The sequence below is a fragment of the Semicossyphus pulcher genome, unplaced genomic scaffold (genome assembly GCF_022749685.1).
Source record: "Semicossyphus pulcher isolate SPU_LCO1_2020_fin unplaced genomic scaffold, fSemPul1.0.p SCAF_23, whole genome shotgun sequence".
NCBI lineage: Eukaryota > Metazoa > Chordata > Actinopteri > Labriformes > Labridae > Semicossyphus > Semicossyphus pulcher.
Window position 1 is genome coordinate 7,983,706 of NW_027211697.1, and position 16,618 is coordinate 8,000,323.

General features: G+C 43.1%; 2 protein-coding genes across 4 annotated transcripts in view; one reads left to right on the forward strand and one right to left on the reverse strand.

Annotated features, from left to right (window-relative positions):
- Nucleotides 1-313: 313 nt before the first annotated feature.
- Nucleotides 314-1,532, forward strand: LOC138603058 (RING finger protein 222). The gene has a single exon (XM_069674713.1). It carries the CDS (start codon nt 461-463, stop codon nt 1,085-1,087), a length of 627 nt encoding a protein of 208 aa, XP_069530814.1. The 5' UTR covers nt 314-460; the 3' UTR covers nt 1,088-1,532.
- A 2,292-nt stretch (nt 1,533-3,824) lies between these two features.
- The window catches only part of arhgap44a (Rho GTPase activating protein 44a), a 29,623-nt gene continuing 16,829 nt past the window's right edge, over nt 3,825-16,618 (reverse strand). The window contains exons 13-22 of one of the 3 annotated variants that reach the window (XM_069674071.1): nt 16,495-16,575; nt 15,715-15,828; nt 15,502-15,593; nt 14,052-14,235; nt 13,129-13,146; nt 12,839-13,027; nt 11,198-11,710; nt 9,221-9,366; nt 9,039-9,113; nt 3,825-6,994 (exon numbers count right to left, since the gene is read on the reverse strand). In XM_069674071.1, coding sequence (XP_069530172.1) covers nt 6,840-6,994; nt 9,039-9,113; nt 9,221-9,366; nt 11,198-11,710; nt 12,839-13,027; nt 13,129-13,146; nt 14,052-14,235; nt 15,502-15,593; nt 15,715-15,828; nt 16,495-16,575 — 1,567 coding nt within the window. In that variant the 3' untranslated portion in view covers nt 3,825-6,839. Of the gene's footprint in view, nt 6,995-8,711; nt 9,114-9,220; nt 9,367-11,197; nt 11,711-12,838; nt 13,028-13,128; nt 13,147-14,051; nt 14,236-15,501; nt 15,594-15,714; nt 15,829-16,494; nt 16,576-16,618 lie in introns of all 3 variants that reach the window. The other 2 variants (XM_069674070.1, XM_069674072.1) reach the window with 2 other exon arrangements.

The window sequence follows — 16,618 nt, forward strand, 5'->3', positions numbered from 1 at the left end:
AGAAACTTGACAAATACTTAAAATTTCACAATGTAAACATTTACATCACCAACAATCACATTAAGTCACTACTTAATACTAACACAACCATATAAATAATTTGGTACACTTAAAAAAAAATCTATTTCAACCTGCAATGTGTTTTATATCAGTTACAAAAATGTTAAATGTGTAGTTTTGCAACAGTTTAAAACACGTCATTGAGCATATCGCGCTATAAAGAAAAGGAAATGTGAACCAGCTTGGCCACTTGAACTGACAATAATACCTCCAGGGGACCCAATCAGTCAAGTCAGTGCAGCTACAGGTGGCAGGCCCTGTTTTACAAGGCGCAGCTCTCGCCTCCACCCATAGCCACAAGTAAAAACAGTCATGAGCTGAGAGGAAGATAACTTGGAAGGAATTCATTACGTTTACCAAGGAATCTACACAACTCTCGCGCCACAGTTATTTTCCTTCCATGGCATTCTACAAGGAAGACAGCCAGGAAGACGCACAAGAGTGCCCGGTGTGCTATGAGGGTCTGTCGGGCGCAGAGAGGACTCTGAGCTGCGGGCATGTATTTTGTCACGACTGTCTGGTCAAAACGCTGGTCAGCATCAACAGCGATGGAAACATCAGAGACACTATTGCCTGCCCCATCTGCAGACATCTCACATTCATCAAGAAACAGAAGGAAGCGCTGGTGTCTCTCCCGATGGACAAGGATCCAGATGAAGGGCAGACGCTTGAGATCCCTCTACCTCTGTCGCTTGGACAGCCCCAGAGCACACGGCGCGACTCCGGGGACAGTTTGCCAAGGGGGGTTAACTGGATCGGCCACTGCTACAGGTGGATGTCTGAACGAGTCCGTCGACAGAGGCTGATACGTCCCAGTCATAAAGCGTCTCAGATCTTTATCATAAGCGATCAAGGACGACCCATGGCTGAAGAAGATGCGCTCAGTGTTGTGATGACTGTGGTTCAACCTCAGCGCAGGAGAAGGCGCAGGATTTGCACAACTGCACGATGCCTGATCGTTTTATTATCAGCATTTACTCTACTCGCACTTGTGGCTGCAACTCTACCCTGGATTTTGTTGGCATAACCCAGAGATGTGAATGTTTGGAATATGAAGTGCCATAAGTGAATGACGAACTCATATTTATAGGAAACATGTTGTTATCCAAGGTCTTACTGATCTAAATTATCTGATGCATTTAAGAGAATATGAGAAAATGTATACTTGGGCTTGCAGTATGGTTTAAGACGGGATCTGTTATTGTCACGTCCCTCCCTGATTTTAAAGTAGTCAGGAAGCTTATAGACATACCCATGTCGTTTATGAGCGTCACCAAGCAACTGTCTAACGTAAAGTATGCTAAAGGCGAGGAAAGCCTGACATGATCTCTTGTTTTGCATTCCTGTCTGTGACATGTTGTACCTGTTTTATTAGAAGCAAGCAGACCTGACATTTTGAATGATGCATAAAAAAGTTTAGGTAGACATTTTAAAGTTATAACATTTCACACTTAGCATAATAAAAGGCAATAAAAAGACGTTAAACGTCCTCGTGTTTGCTTTCAAAGCTCTAGTCATTGTATTGTTTCCCTGTTGTGGGGCATCCGTCTCCAAGCAACTTTGTGGACAAAAACTGTAAACTGAAGAGCGACAATATCTTTTCCACCTCCAGGATTGTCTTGTGTGTCTGCATTTGCCTGAAGTTACATTTTGGCAGCAAGTTAATCAGCACTTGATTAAATGAGAGAGTGTGATAATAAAGATACTGTTGAAGCAGTTGGGGTGTCATGTTGAGAGACAGCTCCTTCTCACATCACAAGGAAAGGCGTCAGATTTGGATTTTAAAAATAAGTGCTAGCACTTACTTTTATCTAACACATTCTGGAGAATTGTTTGATATAGTTTTGAAGGATCTAGTGGTTGTTTTAGACCCTTAGTATCATCCTCTGCCTCCCCTTGAGGTTTAAAGACGGTGTAAACAGAGCCACCTTTAAAACCTTCAGTAAGAAATAATTGATGCTCCCATTCTGAAGGAGATAGACTTGCAGGTGGGGATGAGTTGATTGCTGTAAGGAGATACACGGCTGTACTGCAGCATTAGATTACCACTAACTCTTCAAGAATCCAGATTGGGACAGAGAAGAGAAAAGACTATTATGCAACTCGGGCTGGGGAGCCACAACAAGTAGTGTTCAGAATGAATGTTCGCAGTATCACTACCATCCGGACAAACGTGTACACTCCTTGTTTCCTCCTGTGGTAAGCCTTCAGCCATCCTGCTGGGCCAGTCTTACAGGTTACACACTTTGAGAGGCCTCTGCTGTTTTAGTCATACCTGGTTCCTCAGAGTGTTTGAGGAGGAGGACACTGATTTAATTAATTTCACAATCTGAATCAGCTTTATTGGCCAAGGAATTTGACTCTAATACTAAATCAAAAACTACAAGCCTGCTTTAAACATTAAACTATATGTATAAGCTACTAGAGACAATAGTGCAATGATGAAGGGTGCAATGGATGCCGAAATAATCTGAAATTATAAATTGTAAAAGTTATAAATAAGCAAAAGTCACCAATTTCAATGCATAATATCAGAATAGGGAGAATACCAGCAATGTGTTAAGGTCAAAATTCTAATAGTACCAAGGGTAATAAAGATTACCGGCTCAAATTACCAGCTGTTGTGTTTCTCCACCAGTATGCTCACACTATTGTATACATTGAAGGATTAACCCCCATAGGGTTGTGTAAAAGGCAATGAAGTACTTACTTACAAGTAAAATGTCTGCATTAAAATCTTATAAGTGGGAGGCCGGTTTAGCTCAGAGGTTAAAGTGCGCGTCCCATATACAGAGGCCAGAGTTCTCGATATGATGGCCCGACTCCCACCCTCGGCCCTCTGCTGCGTGTCATCCCCTCTCTCTCTTCCCCTGCCTCTGACACTATCCACCATCCTCTGTCTCTCATTAAGCATAGATGGGCAAAAAAAAGAAATTTTAAAAAATCCCAAAAGTATAGTAATAATCTTAAAATTTGATTGTATCAAAGTACTGGTGCTGCACTTAAATGGGACTGTGAGAGAATATTAAAAACAAACTAAGTTTTTGTGCATAAATCTGTTTAACTGTTTAAGTTTTTAGACAGTTTTTTGAAGATAATCCATGTAAAACTATTTATCTATGACATCACAAGAGCCCAAAATAGACTGTTTTCTTGAAAGAGGTGACAAGACATAAAAATCATATACCCCCCATAACATTCTTTAAAAAAGTTGTACCATATATACTTACCAGTCTTAACTTGGGGCTGCACGCTGGTGCAGTGGTTAGCACTGGTTCGAACAAAGTCAGCCTCTCTATGTGGAGTTTGCATGTTCTCCCCGTGCATGCGTAGGTTCCCTCTGGGTACCCTAGCTTCCTCTGCTCGTTAGGTAATTGGCGACTTTAAATTGCCTGTACGTGCGGGTGTGAGCGTGAAAAGTTGCCTGTCTCTGTGTCACGTGTACTCCGCCTCTCGTCCAGTGACAGCTAGGTTCAGGCTCCAGCCCCCCACGACCCTGACCAGGAGAAGCGGTATAGATAATGGATGGAAGTCTTAATTTGAAAAGTAACCTTCGGTGTCATCTCAATTTTGTGTTATGTAACTCAAATATAAGTAAAAAAATGTACTTGACTAAATGTTCAAAATAACTTTCCATTGCTTTTGGGGTATTCCCTGCATAGAGAAAAGTCTTTGTCAACTTCTGTCATCAGGAATCAATCAAACTAATAACAGATATTTTCCATAAAAGAAGAAACACTGAAATGAAACCCACTTGAACCAGGTGAATATTACAAATGTAGAGTTTAATATATATATTTATTTCTGACATTCTGATAAGGATTGCAGGTAGGCTTCACAGTACACACTGTGTTCCACTTGATATGCTAAGCAGAGGAGGGAGGGGTGGGCATGGTGGGCTCGACAAGCGGCAGGTTTTGTTTGTACACTAGTAGTGAAAGCAGAAGGAGGCAGTACATCCACAGGCAACATCTACTCCTCTACCGTATTGCTCAAAACCCCACCGAGGACCTTTTATTGTGATCCACATTCTCTTTAGTCCGTCTGAACCCTCTTACAATCCCTAAAAAGACAGTGATTGACACAAAACGTGGATTATCAAAAGACTATCTAAGCGCATGCATGACACTTTTTCAGATTTACCTTTTTTTTAGTCGTTTAAAATCCCCCCCTCAAAATGTAAACAAATTGAGCTTTACGTTTGACCAACATATCGGTGGTGGTGTGAGTTAGGAAATGTAGGTCTACAGTAGATAAAATGCTCGATAAAACTGTGTAACAATGTAACATTTGGTGCAAAAGGTGGCTTCTATGAAAACGCCTGTAAAGTTAATTTACCGGCTAAAATTAGATATGAGATGAAATCATGACTTGTGTTTCGGGGGAGGTTACAGATGTTTTTTTTTTTCTTTCAGCAGCATAATTATCACACCGATAATGAACATGAATGCATGCTTTCAGGTGGCTGTAAGTTCCAGTTATGATGCACAAAAGCATTACAGTAATACTGCCCTGCACTGATAATAATACATGCCGACAGGCCCTAATTAACCTTCATCCAAACACAAGTGCTCATTTGCCTGTACGTTATTACAAAATAAGGTAGCCTACAGTTGAAATCTGAGTGAGTCACATTCAGTCTGCACACACATAAAGAGAGAGAGAAACCCCAAACCTCCTGGTATAATGTATGGATCCAGCACAGGAAATAAAAGCTCTAGTACACATTAATTATGCCTATAGTTCCAAAATAACAACCAGTGTGAGGGCACTTGCAATTGTTGTCATACAGTATAATCACCACAACTATCAATATAAGAACATCACCAAAATCTTCATAAACAGAGTCCATTGAGAACACACACTGATGCATACTATACTGTAGATCACTTTTGGAGAGAGGTGAATCCAGAATTCATTTTGTCAGAAATAAACTCACACATCAAAGAAACTGAAATAAAATTAATGGCTTTTTTTTCTGTGGGTTCGGGAAGGGTGATTTTGAACACTTTTTGGACTGAGGTGTATCAGTAAACACTGTAATTGCACTTTAAGTGACAAAATTATTGTCCCATAAGACGTTTTGTATGGAATTAAAAAAGTGACACTGCAGCATCTGTTATCTGATGAATATTTTAACCTCTAATTAATTAGTTGATTGAAATTCTCAACTGTAAAAGCGTCAAATTAGAATTTCACATCAACCTTTCTAATTTAACGAGCAGATATTTTCACTACGCTGTAGTCAGTCCAATAATATAGGCCCAGGACGACATTAATCCTCGTTATGAATAATTCAAAAGGTCCAAGTGTGCTCAGAGTGATCGAATTATTAATACAGGATCGTTTAAATAAAGGACCATAAAGAAAAAAAAAAAAGATCGGGTAATTTGTTTGCAACTCATTAGCGCGCTAGCGTGTTTAAAGTCAAAGCTCAGGAGACCGATTTAGAAAGACTACAACTGATTTCCAGCAGAAATAACATTCTGCGTTTGTGCTGCAGCAGCGTGGTGTCAAAGTGAAACATTATGAATCTACAGTAAACCTGTTCACTGTGTGCAGGGACGAAAATAACATCAAATTATTCATCATTACATTTTCTACACATGATAAATATCAGCACATATATTATTATTATTATATATTCTCAAGATATGCATTTTACATATAGTTTTCCTCTCAGATTTATATACATCAATTTATGTACACTCTTTGTATTTACACTAGGGGTCAAAGGTCACTGAACCTGAAGCACTTGAAACAAGGTTAAGAGAGAGAATCATACGAACCTAAAGGCAGTGTAGTCATCCATCCATTGTCATCAAACTGTAACAGCACATGGGTGGTCGAAATTTACTCTCCAAGGACAACAACAGCAGAAACACTCACACAAAATCAAACACTGCCATTCTGAGGCCCTTGATCCAAAGCGGTTAGTTCCTACTGGCTCGTCATGCAAACACATCGTGGTGCTATCTTCAAAAACGGAATAAGAGATGCAAGTCGAAAAAATGTAATTTACAGTAACATTCTTCTCATACTGTGCTGGTATAAAGTGAGTTAAAGTGAGTTTACCTGTATTAAGGGAAACATCTGATAAAGAACTACGGTTGTAATATGTGAAAAGAAATGGAGAAGTAAAGACTGAGTCTGACATTAAGAATTAAACTGCATTAAATGTTTCATCCTGCATGCCAAACCTGTCTCTAGGGCTCAGCGTTTTTTTTCTAATGTGCACAAAGCTTGAATACCCTGTGAGCAATATAACCAGACTGCTCTCTCACTCTGCCTCTCCGTGTCACCCTGAGGATGGGCTTTGCTCCTAACCATGTCAGGCTCTGAGTTTCCCTAACCAAAAGTTGTACAACTTGTGAGTATCATATTGCAATTTGATTGCATGTTCTAATAAGGCAAAAAGAAATAGAAAAAAAGTCACAGAAGTACAGACCACTGCAGCAAACAACAAATATGAACAAAGCAAAGCAGAAAGAAATCATTGAATGTAATACTCATCTATATTCCAGTCTTTCCTCCTAAAGGCAACTGTTCCTCCACTATGGCATTTTGGTGTTTTTTTCTTTTGTATCACATTTATGTTCTAGCGAGCAATTGTAAGAGATGAGTTTCTTTGCAGCCTGCAGCAGATGTGCTCAAGTTCTGGTTTCAGGTGGGCATTGGTGAGGCCAGTGTGTGTTTCCATCAGGCCATCAGGTGGTGACAGTTAAGAGTATGTACAGCCATAGGGGTGCTGGTAAGCTGTGATGCCTTAGGGTCATAGGTCATAGAGTGGTGCTCTGGGGCTCCTCCTCAGTCACAGCGTCCCCCTCTGGAGAGTCTGTCACTGCCACGGACCTCCTGCAAGGGGCCCCGCTGAACTCATCGATGAGGCTGTCCAGATTGACATTGATGGAGGGGATTTCATAATTGAAGATATCTAATGGTGAGCATGGCGGGAGAGGTGAGTATGATGAGCAGAATGGTGGAAATGGTGACGATGAGCAAGAGGAGGAGGAGGAGGAGGGGGAGGAGAGGGCATATGATGATGGTAATGAGGTGTAAAAAACGGAAGAGAGCAGAAATAATATTAATCGTTTTGTGTCTGAACTCGTGGTTAGTGGCATATGATGTCTGCCCTGATTGAAGTAATCAGTAGATTACATGTGCTTCACATTCTACACAGGGATCTTTATAGTGTGGAGCAACTAGTGTGATGTGTCACAGCTTTTAGTGTCTTTAGAGACAACAGCAACAGATACTTTGTCAGGTAAAATACAATAACAGGTCAAAATGACTGCACAATGACACATTACTGTACACTTTAACAACAATGGTCAGATAAACCAACACAGAGGCAACAAGATGTGTGTGGAACTCTGTGGAAAAATGGCACCAAGACACCAAGTGGGCTTGAAGTAACAATGGAAATCTCATGAGGACCGGGTACAGTTTTTGCTCTAAGTATAAGTATTCTAATGCGCTGCTGCGTTTACTAAAAGCAGCAGACTGATGACTACTCCTGTGTAGGAATGAGATGGAGCGTGGCAGTGTTGTAAGAGGGAGCAGAGGTTATAAAAAAGCGATGAACCTGCCAAAGGAAGAGTGGGGGTTACCTGTGGCCCCCCGATACCGGTGGCAGGGGCGTTAGAGGGGGATGTCTGCTGGCATAGGGCTGGGAATGGGCAACGAAAGGAGGGAGGGGCTTTAGGATGGACCTTTGTAAGCGACGGCGTCTGCAATGTGAGCGCAGTGTGGTGCACTCTGGGAAGTCCTTAGGCCATGCATTATAACTACAACACCATGCAAACAGGTTGGAACCTGCTAAGAGGAAATAGGGAGACCGTTCTGATTGAGAGCTACTGCTAGGTTTGTTTGCGGCAGGCTGCAGGAGACCCCAGAGGCAGCCACAGCACGAGGCCAGGCAGTGAGATGGAGCGCATGGGGGCGGGGACGGTCTGGCTTACCCTAAAAGTCCCCCTCACACTTAGCCCACACTGAATCCCTGGCCTCACACAGCTGCAAGGTACACAATAGTAGCAGGGGGAACAAGAGAATGATAAATATAACAAAGTGACAGAGTGATTGGTATAAAATGACAGAACACCTCATCATCAGAACATCATACTGAAGGCATAATCTGGGGTTCGTCTGGCTACGTGTCCTCGCCTGCTACGCTTTAAGAGATACCGGACTGGTGTGTAAGCCTCTGACCTACCTCTGCCGAGTGAGGGTCTGGGTAACACAGATAAACAGAGAGCACATGATGAATCTAATGGCAACTTCCAAACAAGCAGGACGGGCTATGCTTCTCTGATGTTTCCACACATTACCCAGAAACATCATCACATAACACAAGCAATGAGTACATAGGTCAGGAGATTTGCTCACTACAGTAGCACAAAAACGCTAATATTTACATTGTATCATTCTCAGGCATCTGTGTCTAAAAGGCAACTTTTTTTCATTCAGACATTCATTTGGGAGCAGTCAATATAGGGGGAAGGTGTCTTTAACATCTACAGTGACAAGTCCTACAGAGTCCTACACTCGTCCACCGTCTCCATTGGACAGAGCCACAGCAAGTCTGAGAGAGGGCCGCTGCAGCCCCACCTGTGGTGGCGGAGGGGGTGTTGTTGCCAAGGGCTGATGTTTACCTGTAGACATGCTCTCCCCGGGAGACAGTCCATCCAGGAGACCCTGCTCCAGGGGCTGGGGAACTGGGGCCATGGCCGGGCCAGTAAAGCCTGGGGGGGCTGTGGGTGGCTGAGGTGGGGGCAGACTGGGTCTCTGCCTGGGCTTAGGGGCGGGCCGCGACTTGGTGAGCGTTCCTGTCAGGGAAGGTGGGGATGAAAGACAATGGGGCGCCCCTAATGGGGTCTGCCCAGGGGAGGATGGGGGCACTTGCCCTGGAGGGCAGGCCAGTCCATAAGGGGAGGGGGTGCTAGGGGGTGTGGGGGACAGGCTGACCGGTGACGGCTGACCTGTGGACTGGTCGGACATCCCGCCAGACTGGCCGTATGGAACCTTGGGAGGAACAGGCGCCAACTTCTTGGAACCTGGAAACACAAAAACCGAACTGTTAACATGAATCCTGTCAGACTATAAATACGTCAGACTGTCAGACTGTAAATATAAACTCAGAGTGAAAGAGAGAGGGTCTCACCTTTGCGCAGGGTGTGTGGACTGTGCTCTGTGGAGTGGGGGGACTGGCTGCTGCTCTGAGGACTACTGCTGGGGGGGACTGTTGGACCTGCCACCTGGATGGCTTTGTGTCCAATTACAGGGGAGAGCTCTTTACTCTTCAATGAACTGAAAAAGACAGGCAGACATTAGAGTGTGAAAGCATCAGACACAGTGTGTTTGTGAACTATCAGTAACATTTACATTACCTCAGTGCAACAACAGCCACCACCACCACCACCATCACCACTTGTTAGTGATTCATGCATTTCAGTACACTGTTACCGACATAGTTACATTTACTGAAAACCACAAAATGATATCAAGCAAGGCTACATTAAAGTGTTCACAAACCAAATAGCTTTTTATACGTCTCATATTAAACAGTCTTACACATAAAAAGGACAAACCTGTGCGCACATTCAAACTACATCAAAGAAGATGAAGACTCATTTATAAGAAGTTAGATGGCATCGACAGTCAGGCAATTGTGTAGTATTCTGAAGTATATTTAAAAAAACAAACAAATCCATGCCTCTCTGTAGATCCCCGACCTTATAGTAATCTATAAAAAGTGATGTTGACTCAACTACAGCCCTGCTGGGATCTGAACTGAGCTCACAAGACTTGAACTCATCATGGTAAGCCCACAAAGATGACACTGAGCTTGAAGCGAACAGATGATGTACACATTTATATCCAGGAACAAACAGGAGGAAGTAGCATAAAGGCGTCTGTGGGCAGAAACTTGTCAATTTGCTTTGTTTGTGGAAGTTTGTCTTGTGAAAGAGAGTAGTGAAGATGCGCCTGAAATACTCACTGCATGTAACCTACTTTATGCTCTCTAAGCAGCCAATAAAGTGAGCTTTAAAACAATTCTGATACATGTATCTCTAAATAAAATGTAATAAAACAATCCATGAAAATAATAATTACTTATAACCTTGATTTAAGTGGCTGATCTTGTGTAATGGGCACAAATCACCAGATAGATTTACGACGTCAGGCGTCTCTGTCTTTCAGAGTACTTGAGTGATAATAAATCATATTATTAGACACCAGTAATGGTTGTAATATTTAATTTACTGTTTTAGTCTAGCCCTTATTTTAAATTTCCATCACACTCATTATATTTTGCCTTATTATAATCTTCTTCTCCCTGTAAGATGTAAGAAAATCTGTAATTAAATCTGCAATAAGTACACATCAATCATATAGATGCAAATCATGATTTAACTGACATGAAGTCACACAACGGCCACAAGAGCACACATACTGCAGTAGTCACATTGTGGATTATGTGACATCCAATTAACAGCAATCTCCTGAAATCCCTTTGAGCTATTCGACTTGGAAGACATGGAGATATTGAATCACAACAAGGAGCGTTATCAAGCGAGCGTGTTTCTGACCACTGACAAAGATTTGCTGTAATGATCCCGGGCTGTCCTGTGTGGTTGTCGTATCACCAAAGACATGTGAGTCATGAAACCGCCACTCTATACAAACTCAGCACTTTGGCTCTAGCTGGAGGATGCTCACACTGTATAAAGATATCCTATACTGGACGTTACCAGGACATAATTGCAACCAAGATATTTCTATCACTGAAAACTGTTTCCCCTCTGCTGGTTAGTAAAAAACTGCTGCAAACTGTAGAATAAATACATTCATATGCTATTTGACAGCCATATGCAGCATCGTCCATGTATTTATCGTCTACTCAATACCAGCATGAAACCGAGCGCTGTATAAGCCAGTAACATCCTTAGTTGCTAGGCAACCCCCATGAGAGGCATCCCCTGACAACCTGAATGTTACAGAATCTGAGATATGTAATTCGAAGGGGGAGGGAGAAAAAAAAGCGAAAGAAAATAAGAGCCAGCGAGCTAGAGGAGAGGAGAGATACAGCTGCCACTCTGTGATACTTCCACAGTGGCCGAGGGTGTGTTGTATTTACCTAGTCAGCCTGGGGGGTCCTCTCTCTCGGGCACATGGACAGGCAGCCCACGGCGGGGGCGGGGGCGCGGACGAAGGGAGGCTAGGGGGGTTGCCAAGGGACTGGTCATGGCGGGTTAGTACCAAGGGGGTTTTGATGTAGAGTGGTGAAGCATTAGTATCAGGTGGGGGGGCATGCAACATGTCACCAGGCGGGCTGTGCTTGGGGAAGTGCAGACAGCTGGGTTTGGGGTTGGAATTGATGTCAAGTGACGAGGAGGAGGAGGAAGAAGAGGAGGAAGGGGGCGGGGCGGGGGGAGTGAAGCCAGACCAGCGCAGCGGTGGTGGGGGTGAGGCGGGGGGCTGAGACTCTGGACCTGGTGCCACAGGGCGAGCGCAGGGAGGGGGTTTGGGATAGAAGTGGTGCGGGGCGGCGTGGCACGAGGAGCTGGGGTAAGGGGGGGGTGGCCGGTCCTCCCCTGGGGGTGGGTGGGCATGAGAGGTGTCCGGCCGATTGGGCGACACGTTGTCTGAGCTGTAGATATTAAGAGAATAGACAGCACAAAAGAAACAGCTCTAGTGATTGAACAGGGAGACGCACTGGAGCGATATAGGATAAGCTGTTTTCATGATTAAGGTGTTAGTGTGTTAGTTGATCCGTAGCCAAAAAAAAGAAGAAAAAAAATTGCATTTTAGGGTGGGTGGTGGGCACCAAGCTTAGCACACAGTCAGCTAAGTGCAAATACAAAGACAAGCACAAAGAAACAGCAAAGGAAAAGAAAGTTTTATTGCCAAATGAAAAGAATTCAGTGTGTAGGACTCCTTCTGTGATCACCTTGTGTCTGCACACTGCATGGAGCTGTGAGGATCTGGAGTCAAAGTGCTGGTCAGCAGCTTACAATATTATCAAGCTGAGCTAATGACGAATATCTCCTCTCTGCTGCATATGGAAACCCTATCCGGCCCTGTCCTACAGTATAGCATATGAGTTGTTTGCATTGCAGTTCCTGCAGTCAGCCCAGGGCAGTGTGAAACAGACACAAAACCCTTTCATCGGCTGAAAGAGCCACAGGAGAGGAGGGAAAGCTAGCCAAGCCAGAAGTCATGTTATCTCTCGTCCGCCACACAGGCTGAGCCAGCGACCATGAGGTGATTATTCATGTGTTCCACTATGATAATCATATAAAAAGATGGTGAAATCAGTCTGAGTGTGAACAGAAAGGGAAATAATTCACAACCAAAGCTGAGAAAGCCAAGCCACAACAATGGGATATTGGAAATATTAGCATGCTCGCAAAGGACTTGCAGAAATAAGCTGAGTGTATGTACAGAAGCAAAACTTCCACACAGTGTTTGGACTAAAACCTTAAGAGTTAAAGTCTGAAAATGTCATTATATATTTTAAACATTTTACACAACAGTTAACCTGACAAACCACAGGGTGAAATGTGGAGAGTGGGAAATCATATTAATAACAGACTGAGACATGGAGGTGTTGATACAGAGACACTAAAAAGATAATTGCAACATGGGAGAATGGTTATCACGGCCACTCGATCACACAGAGCTGAGAAAAGTTAATGATGGTGATGATGGTGGCGATAAATATGAAGAGGGGTGAATGCTCCAGGAAGAGGGGGACAGCGTCTCCACTGTGACTTACCAAACCCTCTCTCCAGGTGGCGGAGTCGCCGACGGGGAAATTACGAGCTCTCCGGGCTGCTCGGGGATGAGAGTGTCTGCGGGGGAGCCGGGGCCTTGCATGCCTGGAGGGGTGGAGGAGGTCTTGCGTACCAGCGTGGATGAACCCTTACGAGACACCCAGGAGGTATCCATAACCCGGACTCCCATACTGAAGAGAAATATAGATATAGGGAGTCATATATGTGGATTAAGTGAGAAATTAATAGGGGTGGGTGAGGAAAGAAGAGGGAAAAAGGTATGATACGGTACCTTTGTATCTTCCTAATGCTGCGTTAGTAGGGGGAAGAGAGGCAAAAAAGGGATATGAGGTCAGATTTGATGCAGAGATGGTTCACAAAACTAGACTCGGTGCACTGTATGTGACGGGGGGGGATGAGATGCATAGTGGCAGGGAGGAGCAAAAGTGATGTACCAGAGGTGAGAGGATGTCAAAGCACATAACCAAACTGCACTCATCTTCAGATTAAAGCCTTTTTTTTCCCTTGAACCTGTTTAAAAACTCTGTTCCAAACACCCACAGACAGAGCAGACACTTTCTCCTAAGCTGCTAATTACTGTAAAGAGATAAAAGCTATTTGCTATCACCCTATGATGTTAGTAACTCATTATTAACTTACTACAGTCTTTCCATTATTTAATGGGGGTATTTCGGTGGAGGCATCTCTTCTAAATCTGCCAGTGATTTTCCACCGGCTGGATGAATGACTCAGGTTAGGTGACGTGCTAGCCAGACTGTGAAGGAGGAGCTGGGTGTGGGAGGATGGGAAGACAGCCCTGAAGAAATATTTCCTGAGAAAAAAGAGGTAACCGGCAGCCCTCCATCAGAGACCTGTTGCCATAGAGACAATGCCACTCAAGGCAATTGAGGCCCCATGTATTCAAATGAGTCAGCCTTCTCTTCTCCTGATGAACGCTGATGATACGGGATGTAGTTGTATGTGCTGGAATTATTGACAGGTGAGTTATACGGCACTTTCCCTACCTCTCACAGGAGCGAAAGATTAGCTTACAGGGTGCGTAAATGCCCCAACAAGCTGTAATGGATTTTTAATGTGCATGTGCAATAAGAATTAACTATCACATGCGTGAGAGGAGGCGTGGGTGGAAAGAGAGAGAAGAGAGTGGGAGAGTGAGAGGTGGGCAGCAGAAGGACACACTTGGCATCATCATACCCATCCTTCTTGTAAAACTCCAGCATCATGTTGTCAGTGGCGACGCTCAGTGGGCGTCGGCTCTGGTCGTGCTGCTGCTTGCGCTCGGATTGGTCCATGTCTGGCGAGGGCATGGAGCTGTAGTTGGAGTTGTGGTTGGTGTGGATCGGGCTGCCGTAGCTGCCTGTTAAGTTGAACTCAATCTCTGAGGGATGAGAGGACACACCATCAGCCTACAGAATACTAGTGAGGTGGTGTTTGTGCATCATAAGCTCTTAGTTATAGTATCTGCCAAGAAACAGATAATAGTGATATTACTCTTTACATACATATATCAAATACAGCATTAAAATGGTCTCATATTAGAGAGTTACAATCTGCTTTATTGCATTCTTCTCCACTAAGTGACAAAATATGATGAAGTAGAATAACTGCCTTGTGGTTGTGTGTCTCTGCCATCCATCAGTTTTAGCCATAAAACAACTGTGGCTGGGATGGGGGATATATTCATATTTAAGAATGCATTAGCCTTAAAATGCAAAGTTTGCATCCTAATTTACTGGATTGACAGAAAAGTTCTCTCTGTGTTTCCTTGCATCGCATGTGATTGTGACCCGTCACCCGACCCTTTTAAGGACAGTAGAACAGGTACAGGAGGGGTAGAGCGAGGGGAGTTTGCTTCGTGGATGGCATACTTCGCTCGGACAGATAAAGTTATAAAAATACAATTGAATAAAATTCCCTCTAAGTGATTTTGAGATATCGGGTTAACAAGACTGGGACAGACATGAAGTCACTGTGACTTTGACCTTTGACCCCTGAAAACCAGAATTAAATCAGTTCATCCTTGAGTCCAAGTGGAGGTTTGATTTAAAGATATATTTCTAAGAAAATTTCGTTCACACAAAGGGGACAGAATAATGGCAAGAAAAGGGTTTTTCTAGGACGTATTTATGTCACAGTGTGGTTGACCTTTGACCTTTTCCTTAAAAAACATCATCAATTCTTCATTTTGCCCTTGTAGGTATTTCTGTGAAAGTGTCATAATTATACTATAATTTCTGTAGTATGACAGGAAACAGTTTTTAAGAGCTCACAGTGACCTTTGACCTTTGGCCAGTTCATCCTTGGGTCCAGGTAGACTTGATGAATGGGCTGAATGGATAACCCTGAAAACATAGAGCCTGTATATCTTCACTTCATGTCCTTACTTTATATGAGACGTGCAAACAGTGATCCATTATAGTGAAGGAAATGACAGGTTTATTAAACAGAAATAGATGAGACATGATGCTGCAGCTTCCAACACATCATGATGAGCCTGGCACTCATGAACTGTTTAATATACTCCATGTATGCTTTGCTGCGTTAGACCTGTCTTGATGTATATTTTTATCGTCATAACCTACAGTATCAGGTACTGGGTGCCCAGCCTGACTACATTATTACATACATAGTATGTGACCCCCACCTCCAGGGAAGAACCAGTCAGCATGCTGGATAATGGGTTCGATGATGCTGACAATCTGCAGGGACAGGGTGGTCATCATCTCTGTCATGTTCCTGCAAAGAAGAGAAAGAACTGAACCACAGTATAATCCTGATATTGTTAGTTTAAATAGACATTTTAGCTGTGAAAAAAATACTTTTACACATGTTTAATAGTGGTGTTAAAAATACATACGGTTCAGTGTGTGTCCAAAGCAAGTTAGGACCAAGAACAATGGCCATGTTACCGGGAGTCATCTTGTTTGCGTCTTGGTACTCTGTTAGCTTTGCGAGGAATTTGACGAGATATCTGTGGGGTATGAATAAACAAATTCATTAGTCATTCTTTTTTGTCTGACATTTTATTAAACCACACACAAATAAATGTATATTATTACCCATTTCCTACATATAAAAATGATTCAAACACAGTCATTCATTACAGCAGGTTGCAGATACTGCACAAAACAGAACTACTTAACTACAACATAATAACTGTACACATTCAAACTGTGCTACCTGCTGTACCGGAAAGAAAGAAACAGCAGCAGTAATTCAGACATATTAATGTCGTCTTCTGAAAGATGAAAAAGTTTACTGCAGTACTAAAACTTGCACACCCGACGATGATTACAACAGCTGAAAATGTCATTGACTGCCAGAGTCAACAGCCTGCAGGTGTTGATATCTGAATGCTTGAATTTCAAACCAGCTGCTGTTGCTTGTCTTGGCTGCAGGTGGTGCAGGTTGCACTGAAGCTGCAGGGCTGAAACTGATGGCATTAGGATTTTGTAATTATCTGTGCCTGGTTTTGGATAATTTGCATCACTCTGCCTTTTATTTCTTGCCTTTGAGGGCTTTAGTATGCAAACAAATTCTTACTTTTCTGCTATGGCATCTAATTATGCTTTCTTTTTAAATATAGTAATAGGGCCACATGAGAAAGTGTAGAAATCATAGGAAAGGACAAACTGACCTGAAATTGTTCAAGTTGTCTGTAGGGAGTTTTTCACACGCTGACATTAACGATTGTAGCCTTTTATCCATATCTTGAACGCTGGAGAAAAATAAAATCGTTATGGTTTGTTGCTCCACTTCTT